Source organism: Trypanosoma cruzi, genomic scaffold, assembly GCF_000209065.1.
Source record: "Trypanosoma cruzi strain CL Brener 1047053516851 genomic scaffold, whole genome shotgun sequence".
Taxonomy (NCBI): domain Eukaryota; phylum Euglenozoa; class Kinetoplastea; order Trypanosomatida; family Trypanosomatidae; genus Trypanosoma; species Trypanosoma cruzi.
Window position 1 is genome coordinate 582,480 of NW_001849577.1, and position 14,919 is coordinate 597,398.

At 49.4% G+C, this 14,919-nt stretch overlaps 5 protein-coding genes across 5 annotated transcripts, besides 24 other annotated features; all 5 read right to left on the bottom strand.

Moving 5' to 3' along the window:
• Window positions 1–2,159: part of a sequence feature (heterozygous, Esmeraldo-like haplotype) that runs on past the window's edge.
• Window positions 60–89: a microsatellite.
• On the bottom strand, window positions 199–1,617 carry Tc00.1047053510747.120 (hypothetical protein, conserved; the record flags this gene model as incomplete). The annotated part of the gene is made up of 1 exon (XM_810112.1): window positions 199–1,617. The coding sequence occupies one exon, from the start codon at window positions 1,615–1,617 to the stop codon at window positions 199–201; it is 1,419 nt and encodes a 472-aa protein (XP_815205.1).
• Window positions 1,894–1,936: a microsatellite.
• On the bottom strand, window positions 1,962–5,387 carry Tc00.1047053510747.130 (hypothetical protein, conserved; the record flags this gene model as incomplete). The annotated part of the gene is made up of 1 exon (XM_810113.1): window positions 1,962–5,387. The coding sequence occupies one exon, from the start codon at window positions 5,385–5,387 to the stop codon at window positions 1,962–1,964; it is 3,426 nt and encodes a 1,141-aa protein (XP_815206.1).
• Window positions 2,160–2,413: a sequence feature (areas merged during assembly that could not be assigned to a particular haplotype. This can correspond to areas where the two haplotypes were merged or to regions with more than two copies in the genome that were merged during assembly.).
• Window positions 2,414–14,919: a sequence feature (heterozygous, Esmeraldo-like haplotype).
• Window positions 5,576–5,629: a microsatellite.
• Window positions 5,650–5,684: a repeat region.
• Tc00.1047053510747.140 (hypothetical protein, conserved) lies at window positions 5,832–6,728 on the bottom strand (the record flags this gene model as incomplete). Its single annotated transcript, XM_810114.1, has 1 exon — window positions 5,832–6,728. The coding sequence occupies one exon, from the start codon at window positions 6,726–6,728 to the stop codon at window positions 5,832–5,834; it is 897 nt and encodes a 298-aa protein (XP_815207.1).
• Window positions 6,263–6,308: a sequence feature (CT-rich).
• Window positions 6,781–6,817: a microsatellite.
• Window positions 7,334–8,317, bottom strand: Tc00.1047053510747.150 (hypothetical protein, conserved; the record flags this gene model as incomplete). The annotated part of the gene is made up of 1 exon (XM_810115.1): window positions 7,334–8,317. The coding sequence occupies one exon, from the start codon at window positions 8,315–8,317 to the stop codon at window positions 7,334–7,336; it is 984 nt and encodes a 327-aa protein (XP_815208.1).
• Window positions 8,159–8,179: a microsatellite.
• Window positions 8,192–8,219: a sequence feature (GC_rich).
• Window positions 8,365–8,384: a microsatellite.
• Window positions 8,586–8,671: a sequence feature (A-rich).
• Window positions 8,709–8,794: a microsatellite.
• Window positions 8,997–9,026: a sequence feature (AT_rich).
• Window positions 9,060–9,112: a sequence feature (T-rich).
• Window positions 9,200–9,229: a sequence feature (AT_rich).
• Window positions 9,373–9,408: a microsatellite.
• Window positions 9,451–9,491: a sequence feature (CT-rich).
• Window positions 9,709–9,754: a sequence feature (A-rich).
• Window positions 9,884–9,953: a sequence feature (A-rich).
• Window positions 10,006–10,053: a microsatellite.
• Window positions 10,198–10,243: a microsatellite.
• Window positions 10,263–10,329: a microsatellite.
• On the bottom strand, window positions 10,362–14,919 carry Tc00.1047053510747.170 (hypothetical protein, conserved; the record flags this gene model as incomplete). Its single annotated transcript, XM_810116.1, has 1 exon — window positions 10,362–14,919. A coding segment is annotated over one exon (4,558 nt), but the record flags the coding sequence as incomplete, so codon positions are not given.

Consider the following 14,919-nt stretch of genomic DNA (forward strand, 5'->3'; position numbering starts at 1 on the left):
AGGGCAAAAAAACAGCAGAAACAAACAAACAAAACTGAATGCGGTAAAAAAAAATTTACTAATAATAATAATAATAATAATAATAATAAATCTGGGTAAGTGTCACCTGCTCAAGAACCGCCTGCCGCTTAGGCAAAATAAAACCACAAACAATTTGAACAGATAACTTGAGAGGGTTCCTTCTCTTCTTGTCCTCATTTAATCCTCCATCAACACCTCGGATTTGGCGTTGGACGACTCCCCTTCCGTTTTTTGCACACAGCCGCTAATCACAATACGAATGTCATCTGTGGGTTGGAGAACGTCTCCTGGGTCCAGACGCACCATGTCTCCAAGTGCCCATTGCTTCCCAATAACACGAACGCCGTTACGCCCATAGTTCATAAGCCAGATAAATTGACCCTCATCACCATTTTCCCCGTTGCCGTCCACTTCATGCTTCACCGCAGCACCTGCATCACTGGCACTCCATGGAGGCTTCGCTGAAAGCACCGCAAGAGAAAAATGATGCGGTGAGAGAAACTCGGGGTGGTTGGTAAAGGCAGAGAGCCCAACATGAACGTTTGTCACAGTGCCATGTGCGGCACTGGTCACACCAGCGCTTCGTCCAAAGTGCATGAAGCGTCCTCGCACCGGGATCAGTTCCGAGGTTGCGGTACTGGAAGAAGTCACTCGCAATTCCCAGCGGTTATTTGAGGCATCCTCTACTGCTGATTGCTTCCATCCAAGATCCTCCTCAGGATCTAACATGGCAGCGGGCAACTTTATTGGGTCCACATGAGGCGCTGTCTCATTTATTGAGCCCGGTGTAAACTTTTCCGTTTGTATTCCGCGTGACTGCAGTGTTTGCCATGGACGGCGATAGAGCGCACTCAGAGTTTCAATAAGCTCGATCCGTTTTTCCACATTTTGCTCTGCAGCAGAGACAAAGACACCAGGTTGCAGATCAACATTTGTGCCCCACGGATCATCCGAGGGCCGCAACGCACCAATGTCTACTTCCGCCGTCTCAGCTTCGCGTGGTCGTGCAAGGCTCCGACACCCGTAAAGCGTATTCTCCCCTTTAACATCGGACAAAGATTTATTGTTGGCTTCAATAAGGGTTCTCCAGGCAAGAACGTTGATAAAATGATTTGACATGATAGCTTTTGCCTCATTATCGTTTAGTTCAGCACGATCTTTAAGCTTAATCAGTTCTTCTATTATGGATCCAGAAGAGAATTTACCCCGCTGCAACATCTCGGCTGAGAGACCAGCAACCTGAAGGCGATCTGCGGCCAACAATGAGGCCAGTGTCGTCATGGGTGCTGCAGACGCAGGATTTGTGGCCGGTGTCGTGCCATCTGCGTCCCCGCCCTGGGAGCCCCCTGTATCATCCCGCTGTTCCATTTGAGGCAAATGAAACAACTCCGCAATGTTAAGAGATGAGGCTTCCACATCAACAGCGCCTGAGACCGCGTCACTAACGGAGAATGGTGCCGTGTCTTCTGGAACTTTGGGAAGTAGCTCCGGAAAAAGATACATGGGCGGCTCATAGCTGGTGGATCGCTGCAAGACCAGTTCACAGTCCCCCACTAACGGCGTCAGCGATTCCGTGCCAAACCGCGACCCATCCATATTTTGTTCTTTATTCAAATTTTCAATTCTTATTCTTGTTGTTCCTTTTTTTCCGTCTTCCCCTCCTCGCTTCTTGCACGAGAATGAAGACAACGGAATTGGCGCCGTCACAGGGACAAGCTGGAAAAATAAAAAAATACTCTGTGCGGGAGGTTAAGAAAAAAAAAAAAGAGTGACAGAGAGAAATGGCAAGAGAGGGAAAAAGAAAAATGTTGTCATACAAATTGAGTCTAAACACAGGGAAATGCGCACCTGCAGATAAATATTAAACTATTATGCTGTTGTTGTTGTTGTTGTTGTTGTTGTTGTTGTTGTTGTTCCCAAGTATCAGCACCGCGTTCATGCTACCATGGACCACCAGAAAGTTCATCGTGTGGGCCCGCCATATTTGCAAAAGGATTGGATTTCAGTGGGGCAGAGCGTCGTGCAGCCCCTGCGGGAGGCGCCGATTCCATGTGTCTTTTCTCTAATTCATTCCCACGCACGCATCCATCAGGGGGCTCATCAGAAAACAAATTTCTCTCCATAGATGCTACTTTTTCCACCGGCTCCTGCAGTCCATTCGCGATTCCCAAAGTTCTTTCAAATGGTCTTCTCGCTGGCTGAAGGTCACTCTGCTGCTGCTGCTGCTCTTGAGGGGGACGCACTGATGGTGATGGTGATGTTTGAAAACCATTTGGGCCCGTCGCCTCAAACAAACTGTGCGAAGGTTCCGCTGGCGTCATCTGTTCCCCTTCCGCAAAACCCGCGTATTTTGTTGCAGGCAATAAGTTCACCTCCCCACAAATTGCCTGGGGCGCCTTTGTCGATGAAAAAAAGGAGTACGGGGCGGATGGGGGAGGCAGTGGCGGAGGTGATGGTGACGGGTACGTCTTTCCCAGGCCCGTGTAATTCATGGGGAGGTTCTCCTCGTCCAACTCGGCGACCAGAACAAGCAGGCGGTCACGCTCTTCCGTCAGCTTTTCAACCTCACGACGAAGCTCCAGAACTTCTGTGGTGTTCGACCGATTCGCGCGGGCCTCCCGCAGCTGCTCCTCCAGCATGTTCAGAGACTGTGCCAGGAGCCGATGTTCCTCCTCCTCAGCACTAAGCGCCTCTTCCAGAAGCCGGACGTTTTCCCTCAAGCCTTTTACCTCCTCCACATGCCGCTTTTCAGGTTTCTTCTCGACCTCTCGTGACTCAGCATCTGCATGTAAATGACCTCGCATAACTTGTAGTTCGCGCTCCAACGCGGCATTCTTCTCCAATAATTCCTTCACCCTGAGCTCGTACACGTTGCGAAGCGCATTGCATGCCTCATCCTCAGCATTTTTGAGGCAACCCTCCACCTGTGACAGATTTTGCTGTTTTGGGGCTGTCATCCCAACAGCCCCAAGATTTTCGTTCAGATCCTCCCTCAATGACAAAGACCCTTCCGAAAAAAAATCTACATCTTCAACCACAGTGGCAAAAGCTGTATTTGTTACTCGTGTTGCTGCTGCCGTCGGCGCCGGGGCCACCGACAAGTCACTCTCCTCCATCGCCGTGGGTTGCATCTTGCCACGCGACGGGCAAATCTCGTTAAATTCCTTGATGACACCCAATAATGTATGCTTCATTTTCTCGTCGTACAGAGCGGGGGTTGGGCGCAAGAAGGCATTCTTTGGCGGTTCAGACCACATTGGACTGGAGGCCTTCACGTCGAAAAGAAGACTGTCAAAGATGGAGGGGCCACCCAGATGGTTAAAAAAAAGTTCCAATAACTGTCGCCTATTCAACGAAGGCGATGACGGAACGCCATCCGCACTGCCCTCGCACTCTCTCACTCGACCATTACCATCGGCTCTTGGGGGCTCTTGGGCCGTTTTCGGCAGCCCACTCGGTGCAGCGACGCACAATGCAGCACATAGAACAGCGGACCAAAAGCGAACATGCACCGGGCCGTCGTCTTGTCCTGCTCGCTGCAAGAGCGACTTGTAGTACTTACCATCGCTCAAAAATACCTGAACGGCTTCCTCGCAGCCAATCACCCACCGCAGCAGCGACCTGAAACAAGCACTAAGAGTGTTGAGATCCATCTCCCCCTGACCTCGAAGACACTTAATGACGTATTGAACGTACGCAAGAAATACGCCATTTGTTTCATAGGGCGTAATCGGCTTTCTCAATGATAAAGATGACGCCATTTCCCGTTGATTCGTTCCCAAGAGCTGCTTCATAACCCCCGACACACACAAAAGACGATCCAACAAAAGGGCAGAATAATATTTTTGGCTGCTTCTACTGTATGGGATAGGTCTAAAAAGAGCGTTGGCTAATGCCGCCCCACTGCGAGCCGGTAACACACCCCTCGATGCCGTGGCTGCGGGTGCCGCCGGCGCCAATGAGGATAAAGAAGGAGCAAATCCCTCCAATAGTTTTTCCGCAACATCTCCCTCACAGACCGAAACACTTAACAAAGCATGAAACACCTGTGCAGCGGCAGATTGCATCACCCTATCCTCTATTTCTAACAATACATAAAGAATTCCACGGAGCGCAGACCATTCTTCCACCCATAACGAAAATTCGCAAGAAACCAAAGTTGTGACCTGCAACTGTATGAACCTTTCAATACCTACTCTTCTGTCCTGGAGAAGTACTGCCAGGGTTCTTAATGCCTCTACCCGTGATGCATCATCAACAATCACGCCACCAAGGGCTAATGACGACAACGGGCCTAATGCACCACTTTGAAGAAAGGCCTCTTGGGCTGCAGGACCCTCTTGGTGCGCTTCCGCCCCGCGTAGAACACAACTAAGAATGGATACCGCCTTAAAAACCACGTCGTTCTGCATGTCACTCAGAGGGGTAAAGATGGCCTCCATATTCTCACCAGTATCTCCACCCTGGTTCTTGAGGGATGCACTGCGATGCATGGCAGCCCGCAAACGCTCAGGCACCGCCTCCAATAAATTACAAACAAGACGGGCGCACCCCATTTCGCAAAAAAGCTTTTGTGTTGCCTTGTTGTTGCGCAACATGTTGTGGGCAATGGTAAGGCAGTCACAGACAATCACGCCACCATCCAATCCGCCCTCTTCCTTTATGACCGCAAACAACATCTCAAATGCGTTGTCAAAGGCAAGAATAGTTTGTAACTCAGTGTCTGTGGCTGTGATAGATGTAATAAGCAACAATCCTTCGCTTCGAAGAGCACCGCAATGGCTGTTATCGTTCAAAATGTCCAAAAGCATACCGATGCCATGTGAAGAAAGTAGCAGCTTATGTACTGCGGAAGGGTCGTGCTCCTGCAGTCGTTGCAGTATTTGTACAGCGTGAAAGCGGCACCAAAAGCTACCGGCTTGGACATGATTCAAAAACAATGGCACCTCCGGAACCAATTCATGTAGAAAGGAATCACGAATACGTCTCTTCTCCTTCTCGGAAACAGCGTAGTTGGAGGAACTGGAGGGATAACTCGTTAATTCCGTAATACCCGAGAGGACGGCGAGGGACGACTCCACAACGTCGTTGTCGTCAGGGAAAATTCGCAGAACGTTGCAGAGGTAAGAAACCTCTTTGGCCGCCATAACATAGGGTAGGTCGGGGCATGCCTGCAGCTCCTTCAACGCGTCACGTCGGTCCTGGGCGACTGTGCACGATTGGACACGAATTATGAGTGTTCGTGTGGGAACGCGTTGCTTTTCCTCTTCTGCATCGCCTTGCTGCGAGGAGGGAGATTCAGAGCCCTCATGCTCCACCGGATGCACAACATTGCTACCGAGCAACGCCTTCACCAGAAAACTCATTCCGAATGTGTGAATATCTTGCTGCCCAGAGTCGCCTTCCTTCCTTTTTTTTCTCTCTCCCTCTCAAACCCCCACACTCTCTGCCCCACTTGCCTCCTCCTGTTGTTGTGACCAGAGCAAAGTGGAATCTGCCTGTTCTTACGGCTCTGCACACGCATCGAGGGAGGAGACGGAGTGCCATCAGACCCAATAAAAGAAAACAAAACAAAAAACAATAAAGATATAAATACAACAAAATAAAAAGAGAAGTGCACACACACGCAGAAAAAAAAAAAAAAAGAGAGAGAGAGAGAGAGAACCGCCCCACATCCTACGCGAGGAATGCGTGTAGCAAATAAAGACAGTTCTGGATCACATTAATCGATTCAACTGAGAAGGATGCATCTATGCATCCTCCTTCCCTAATTAACCCTTCCCCCGCATCTCATTTCTCGTCGTGTCCGCCTAGAAAGTCGTCTCGGGCATCACACCAAACGTCTCACGCTTCACACGCACCTCGCCCTTTGGTTTCAGCACCTTTCGCTTGTTGTATGTGTGCCGCATGCGGGCTGGCACAAGGTTGCGTTCCTCCAATGACTTCATTCGTTCCGTGAGAGGGTGAATATAGCCACCATTCAAATGTCGCAGCGATCCAACAAGTTTGTCTGTCGGTGCAACATCCAAAGCCAACGGTGTGTGATGGTGACGACCAAAACTTTTCACCTGCAGTTTCTCACGCTTCGCTGCGCGGCCCCGCTCCCTAGCTGCTTCACGCCGCTTTTCTCGCTGTTGATGCTCGACAATAATGTCATCAAGCGCATCTGCCTCCTTTAACGCAATCTCACGCTTCGGGTGGCGGCGATGTGGAAGGGCGCGCCTGGCAGCCTGCACCGAGGTCTTCTTTGCCTTCTTTTTTTTGTCCTTTTTCTTTTTCTTCTTCTTGCATTCCTCCTTCTCCGTGCTTTTCTCCTTCTTTTGCGTCTTTTGGGGCCGCTCCTGGACCTCCTCCTCCCACGTCTTGTCCGCCGAAAAATTCCCTGTGATGGGCACGTCGCGGCCATTTGTCATCATGGCGACAAACTTCTCATCCGCCGTCTTCTTCCGCTCCAGCTTCCTCACCGCCACTCGCAGCGCGTCCTGGTGGTCGTCGTGCAGCGGGTTGTAACTCTGGCCGGGGTGCGGCAGCGCCACCGCGTCACGGTTGTTCGGCCGCACATGCACGTACTTCCGCCTGCGCGGGGCGAGGGGTTTGGCGGGCAACACCTCGGGCTGCACATCCCAACCGGGCGCGACACGCACCGGCTGTGGCGCGTTGACCGCACGCTCAGAGTCGCCGTGCCACAAGTCACGCAACTTCCCCATTTGTATCCAATGCGACTCTATGTCTGTACGCGTTTGCCCAGCCCTTCCACGTTGTATATATGTATGTATATATGTATGTGTGTATATATTCCGGTGTACCACCCCACCACAATCACCACCACTAGTGCCAACTATACCACGGGCAATGAACCACTATGAACTACACACACAAGAAGCCACGCACCCAAAGAAAGAAAAAGACTCACGCAGAGCCAAAATATAAAACAAAATAAAATAAAAGCAGCAGACAAAAAAACGCCAAAAATAATTTCTGTGGTTCCTTGTACCACAGCCGGAAAAGCCACACACTCTCTCTCTTTGAGGCTTAACAATAATAACAATAAATAAATTAAACAACATTTCATGACTACTTCCCCTCGCAGTCATTTTTATAGTCCTCTCTCGCCCTCTCTCTCTCCAATGAGTGACAGGATACACACAAACAAAAATGCACACATAGCCAATGCGAAAAGAGAAAAGCCACCTGCAGCATTCGTGCCAGCTGCCGCCGTCATGTCACAAACAGAAACCTTTCGTTTCTCACCACCGCAGTTTTTTTGTTCTCCTTGTTATATTCGCCTGCCGTTGTTTATATCCCTTCATTTTTAAAACTTCTTGATAGAGCGCTGGGGCCGCGAAGCCTCAACCATCGACTTGTAGGCACGTCCCCTGCTCAGGAAGCTCTCCGCATTGCGCGTCCAACGCTTGCTCACCTGGAACTGATAGAAGTCCGAGTAGCAGCTATTCTTGCGCCGTTTGCGGTGCATGGGTCGCTCAAATGTATCTTGTGCCTCATCTCCCCCAAATGTGGATGTCAACTGAGTTTTATCAACACCCGACGCATCTGCCCCCTCAGCGTTCTGCATCATCTGCCTCACAACCTCCTTCACGTTCCGCGGTACAACGTAGCGGAAGCCGTCCTTGTCGCCACCGCGCCGGTTGATGTTCTTCAATTCCTTCAGACGCCTCGCCGCGGCGCGTCGCATCGCTGATTCTTTCCTTCCAAGATCCTTAAAGTACGCATGGGCGTTGCTCAGGAGGGTTTCGGCGGAGACGACTTCGCTGCGCTTCTGCTCAGCGTAGTCTTCAAGAAATGGAAGGTAGGGGTACTGCACGAGGTCGTCTACATCCACGCCGCCCAAATCACCAGCGGACAACGAGGCGTTGCGTGTGCCTTCGTCCCCGCGAATCGCCCGTGCGATCATCTGCTGCTCTATTTCCTCCCGCGACAGCTGTTTCTGCTGCTGTGACGCCGCGCCGCTCTTTGCATCGTTGATGTTCCTCCGCCTATTTTTGGCCGGACTGCCGTTGGCAGCCGCCTTTTTCTTCTTTGCCGAGACGCCGGGCGACTTCTTTGCCGCCGAATGGTGTGACTGCTTCCCCCTCCCGCTTCTTTTTGCCACTTCGCCCGCCTTATTCCTCGCTCCCCCCTTCTTCTTCTTCTTCTTCTTTTCGCCGGCTTTGCCCCGCCGCGCCGCCGCTGCCGCCGCCTCCCTCCGCTTCACGATGAACTTCATTTTTTTAATGTATCGCCTGTTCACCGTCAATTCCGGCAGCAGCGCGTTGGTGCCCGACTTCTTTTTCGCCATTTTTTACGGCGCTAAAAAAAGGCGGGCGCACGTTTATTTGTGGTTCAAATAATAATAATAATAATAACGACAAGCAAAAAGAGAGGAGGCGTAAATAAACTGTGAGGAAAAACAGAGGAAGGAAGAAGAGGGCCGCACAACAATCACCCCGTCACGTGGCATCCGGCGGAGTGCGCCGTCACTGGGAAGAAGTGTGGGCGTCAAATAAAGACAAACGCACACACATACACACTCTGACGCGCGTACAACTTCCCCCCAAATGTAACGCAGAAGACGAGAAGAAATGATGGGATAAAGCACAGAAATAAAAAGCAAAAAAAAAAAAAAAAGAAATAGAGAGAAAGAGAGGGAAAGTCAACTTGACACCAACTCACCCATCTCCCTCACCCTCATATACACGCAAACACGCATGCATATACATATTTATATAATTGATATTTATATTTATATATTTTGATGCATATACGTGTGCACACAACACGGCCCCATTAAGTTCCACCCATCCCCTCAACCCTCACCCCTTCATTCTGTCCACACGCATGAATGCTGATAAATTGCCAGCATGACAAATTCAGTCGGCATGTATGCAGATGCCACCCTATTGCGTTATTTCGTTTTGCATTCCCGTCGTCTTTCTTACACAATTTACACAAAAGAAGCATAAAAACCACGCGGAAACATTTTAAAAGAAAATAATAATAATAATTTTGCTTTACTTCTACAGATCAGCCCTCTTTTTCCATTTTTTTTTTTTTTCTCCCTCTCTCTCTCTCTCTCTTTTTTTTTTTTTTTTTTCCAATTTTTATTACTCGATTCTCCCCTCTTTTCTTCTGCTTCTACAGGCGGCACGCCACACGGTTGAATGTACACCGAAATCATTTCAATATATAAATATTTATATATTGAAATAAAGAGAGAGTCAGGTATCACCTATACATGTATGTCCCCCCCCAACCGACCAACCAATCAACGTCCTTCTGAGTATGCTGCCTGAGTTACATTCCCTCCGTGTACACATACACGTATAAAAATAAATTATATCATTGGAGGAAATAATACATATATAATATATAATATATATATATGTATATGCAAGCAGATAGAGATACATACAGGCGGGTACTGCAGGGCCCCTCTCCCTCTCTCTCTCCTTTTCTCTCTCTTTTTCTCTTTCACACCAATCATATTATCACACAGTTGGGAAGGTTCCACGTCGCTCATACTCAACACGCTTGCAGGAGGACATAATCAAAAAGGAAAAAAAAAAAAAAAAAGCAGGCGGTAAACAACAACAAAACGGCAGGATTGAAAAATCACACAACACAAATCAACCGCACACGGTGCCGGCAACGCAGTCAATGATAACGACAAGAATGAAGAAATAAATGTAGAAAAAAAAAAAAAAAAAAAAAGGGAAAAGAAAGGGAAAAGAAAAAAGACGACACCAACGAGAAACCACATAAATGTGTATGTTTGTATGTATGTGTCAGTGCATTGTCACTCCTCGCCTATTGTTCACCTCATGCCACCCTGCAATTGGTCAGTTGCAACAATATATATATATATAAAAGAAAAGAAAAAAAAAGAAAAAAGAAAGAAAGAAAAGCCGAACAAAAAGAAAAAATTAAAAAAAAAAGGGGAAGAAATTAATCCACTGCGCTATTCTAACAATGCCAACATGTAAACTAATACATTTTTATATATTATTTTATATATTTATATTTATATATATATATTCTCCCCCCACTCATTCTCTCCCCCTCCATGCCCAGATCGCCCCTCCATTGGCACACGCTCACACCATTCAAACTACTGTTTGCTTTCATAAATTTTTTCATTCCTTTACGCCATTTATAATTCTCGCGTATCAAGATGCAAGCTACATGTATACATATATATATATAGATATAGATATAGATATATATAACATGCAAACCCTCTTTTTAAAAAGAAAAAAAAAAAAAACTTAAAAGAAAAATTTTGAAGAGAAACAAACAAAAAAACAAAAAAAACCAACTCAAAATGGAACAATCGCAATGTGCGCTCATGACAGTTGAAATGTCTCTCCTCCCTGCATGATGCTCAGTCGCAGCTTCTTGTACATGAGGTCTTCTGTGGGGTATGGCGGGAGCTTCAGGTAGCGGAAGCACGTGTTGACGGATGGTAAGGGCCAGTCCGTCTCATTCGGCAAAGAGTTCCACTCGCCCGGTTGCTTGGGGTTCTGTTCCTTTCCGTCCGCCCTACCAATGCCGTTGCTGCCGCCGCTGCTTCGTCCAGACGAACCATGAAACATTGTGAAGTCTGAGCGTTTGACTACCGTGATGGCCCCAAGGGCTCCCACGCCACCGACCGGCAGCCGCGGACAGCCCGTGCAGAAGAGGAGAAAACTACGTTGCTCTGCCGGTGTCAGTCGGTTCGCCAGAATATTCTGCAGCATTGTCATCTGCGGGGAGTCAGTTTGGTAGCCGTGCTCGGCGACAAGGATGGATTTGATTTCGGCAAGAGTCCAAAGTGGCTTCTTATCGTTGGCTCTGCTCCCGCACAAGAGGCTCATCATTTCCTGCTCCCCGAGTGATGCGAGTGCCTCAGAGGGAACAATGTCACGAAACCCGCGTATAAGGAATTGGATGGGAAGCACCGCAGACTCATACAGCAACCCACTACTGACCCGGCGAATGTATTGAGCCACACTGTCCTTCGTCAGAAGCTTCTCGGAGCCTCCAGTTATCATCTCAAAATTGTCATGGCCCGGAAGTGTAAAGGGAACGGCGAGCGACTTCAACGTGGCGCCACTGAGCGAGAGCAGTGACCGCAAACTTGTGGCGACTGACCGATCCATCAGTTCCACGTCGTCAAGAGAAAGCCCCATGAAATCAATGGGCCGTTCTATTCCCTTGTTGGCAATAGTATCACCGGAGAAAAACACGCATGGAGCTGGTGCGCCTCGGCTCAAAAAAATAGAAAGCGCGGGGCTCAAGTCAAGAGGAAACACCAGTTCGTCCGTGAAGGCACGGCCAAGGGCAGCTCCAATAAGATAATAGCAGCGGGCACGCTCGCGATCAAACTCTGCATAGTCTCCAACAAAGGCGAAGCGATCTGTCAGCATTGTTGCCCCTCCCGGCTGTTGCCACGAAGACACTGGGAATAGGCGGCACTGATCCTTCATGGCAGACACAAATGGGTATAACCCTTCCGCCGGAGGAACCACCTTCGCATCGCCGCTACTCATGTCGCCGTGAGTACTGCCATCTTTGGTTTTGGTGGCGGGAGCCCCAGTGCGCCAAAGACGTAATTTTGCCTTTTTGACTTCCTCAGCAATTAAAGTGTAGAAGTGCGCTGTGGGACCCTGTCCAACCCCAACATCCCCCTCAAATTCAATAGATATTGGCAGCCTCGAGTCGGCGCTTTTTTGAAGGACCGTATACGCATCATGCAGCAGCGATTCACGACTGACGCGGTATTTATGATTTGCCCACCGCCCCCATTCCGCCGGGTACACATTGATGGACCGATTAGATCGACTTAGGGGTGAGGCTTTTAAGTGGCTATGGAGCGCACGGCGAGCACCATAGGCAAAAAAGCGGGCAACGCGTTCACGGACATTTAACGGCAAAAGGAAATTCGCCTCTGTGATGACAAAGTCTGCCCACCTGGGAACCGCAAGCCTCGGTGGTAAAAGAGCCACACGAAGTGCTGATGCCGCCAATGACTTGACGACCAAAGTTGTAAACGGGGCACTCACGAAGAGGCCAGCATCAATATCCATAACACCCTGCTTAATAAGTGGGCTTAGCAATTTCTGTAAAAGAATAAGCAAAAGTGTATCCGGATTTTGAGAAAGTCGCGAGGGCTTGCGCACAAGTTTTGGTGGATACATTGAATTAAGTTCTGCTCGTGACGCCTTACCACACAGGCAGCGTGTGTCCTCATCCTTTTCAAAATGATGAAACATGTACGTCCGCGCGTTGCTCGACCTCTCCGGCACATCGGTCCAGGATGGCGGCAGACCAACTTCATCTTGTCTCAGCAGGAGAGATTCGTTACGATTTATCTCTTGAACGCCGTTAGAACTTTCACAATAACCCTCGATGCTAAGCAAGCAGGTTTCTAACTGTTCCACAACCCCCAAATTTCCCTCGTGAATGGCACGCCGAAGAAAATTCCCTATAAGAGTCTCTTGGTAGGCACAACGACCACCAGGGGCGGTGTACAGCACATACCGCTCCTCCATCGCGTCGCGTAGCAAGCGCCGCAGCTCCTGCAGCTCCTTTGGCCCCAATGGATGCACATCCGTCACATCTTCTGCTGTTGCTTCCGGATCAATAGTGGGACCATTTAACAAGAAGGAGCTCAGAATGCGGTGGACCTCCTTACGAAGTATCTCATCACTGCAGTTCAACCGCTTGCGAGCAAGAAACGACTTGGCACGTTCCACAAAATAATCAATATTCTGCAACACGGACTGCGGGGCGGGTGCCACATCCGTGTTCCTCGTAGAGTACGAACCCGTGCGGAAATATCGCTCTATGTCACCAATGCTGGAGAATAAATGAGCACGAATAATCGGTCTCGAATATTGTTGGCGCTGTCGTTCCTGGCTTGTCTGTTGCTGCTGTTGCTGCTGTGACTGCGCCACAAACCCCAAGATGCCGCCAGCTGCGGCGCCTGAACTGGGACTCGCACCGGAGGTGGCATTCGAATACTGTACTTTGGGATCCGTGTAACAGTCCTTACATATGTAGAACTCACAACGATGACAACAAAAGCCCGTGTGTATTTCTTCCTCGCACATATCGCACAAACCCAAACTTTGTCCTTCCGATATAGCAAGCAAACGGTGCCCACGTGGGCAGTTGTCTCTGGAATGTACTACTTCCACCCCGCCCCCCGAAAAAAGACCTGCATCGGGTTGCATAGGCATTGAAACGGGACATGACTTGCTTTGCTTAATCAACGTTTTGGAGTTTTTTCTCTCAAATTCCCATCGCTTCGCGGCATCTGATTCGGCATCCGGTTTAGAGCAGAGGCTGACAATAGGTGATATGTGTGAGCCCACCAATACAGCTTTGGTAGGCGGTCGACACGTCGCCCGGGAGGGACCCAAGAGCGATTCAACAAGCGGGAAAGTGGAGTGAAGTGGGAGGGCAGAAACCAAGTTCTCAATTAACGCTTTTACTCCACGTGGCCTCTGCATCGCAGATTCCAAAAAACACTGCAGACGCTCCTTTTGACATCGCTGATGAAGTCCATTGGCGGTACGCGTGCCAGCAAAGGCCAACAGGTCTCCTTCCGTAAGTTCCTGCCCAAAGCCTCCAACAAATGATTCCTCCTTCACCTCGGTGCTACCGGTTGCCACGGACGGCGTTGCAGTCCCTACCATGGTGACAGCATCACGGCAGTAATCCTTGTAATGTTCCACCAACAGGTATTTCAGTACGGCGTCGGCGATGCCCAAAGTGGAGAATTCATACGCCGTCACGGTGTTCGCTGACTTTTCCATCAATTCCAATATGCGTGCCACCACGCCTTGGTGCAAACCGGGAGTAACTGCGCAGATTTTGAGTTCATTCACCGCTTTGCGCACCATCATCACATCCATAGTGCTCAGGCTGCGCTCCGACCGTGGCGACTGTGTCTTGGACAACTGCTTGTTGATCGCCCGGAGAACCGCCAACGCGGACGCCGCCAGATATGCAGTGCGTGTTTGTTTTACTTCCGGCCCCACTTTGTTCAGGCCTTTGTGGGGTTTCGTCTTCTTGGAAGATACCACCGCGCCGCCAGATAAGAGAATCTCCAATTGGTTCACCACACCACACCTCAGGGCCGTCTCGCTAAAATTCCACACCGACGCCTGTGGATGACACAAAAGCCACACCATCATTGTGAGGGAAACTGATTTTGTGGCCTTGTCACCCGAAACCAACGCCTCACGCAACATCTCGCACAGTGGACGGATGATTTTAGACAACAGACCCGCCAACCTTTGGTTCTCTTCTGTGCAAATGGCGGCTTGAAGTAAAGACGCACACGCAGAAGTTCCCAACTGCATCGCCATCTGACCAGAGACGGAAACAACAAAGCTGCATAGACTCTCAAGAAACATTTCCGCAATGCTCATGTACAGTGGCGGCACCACTGAATCTCTGTTTATAATGAAAAGTTCACCCAAGCCCTTTGAAATTGCCGCGGCTTCTGACGCATTGATTACCCCCAACTCTCTTCTACACTTCGGCGTAGGGTTGCACAACATCATGGCTTCTTTTGCTGATTTAACCAAACGAAGATCGGCCTCATCCACAAAGTGAAAAACAAATGGAACTATTTTGCGTGAAATATTACGCTCTCCACTTCCAAATCCACCTGACAACTTCATCGATTGAAAATTTGCCCTCAATGACTTCATATGCATCCTAAACGGTGTTTCCTTACACAGTCGACAAAAGCTTGTTTCCAGCGCCACACACCCCTCCTCAGAGATGGAGTTGCTGTTCCGCAATTCATCCTCCCAATACCACTGGTGAACAGGAACCAAAACTTTCGGCTTGGGGCCAAATGCCTCGCTCAAGACCCGCGGGCAGGCAAGAACAAAGAGACGGATAGCC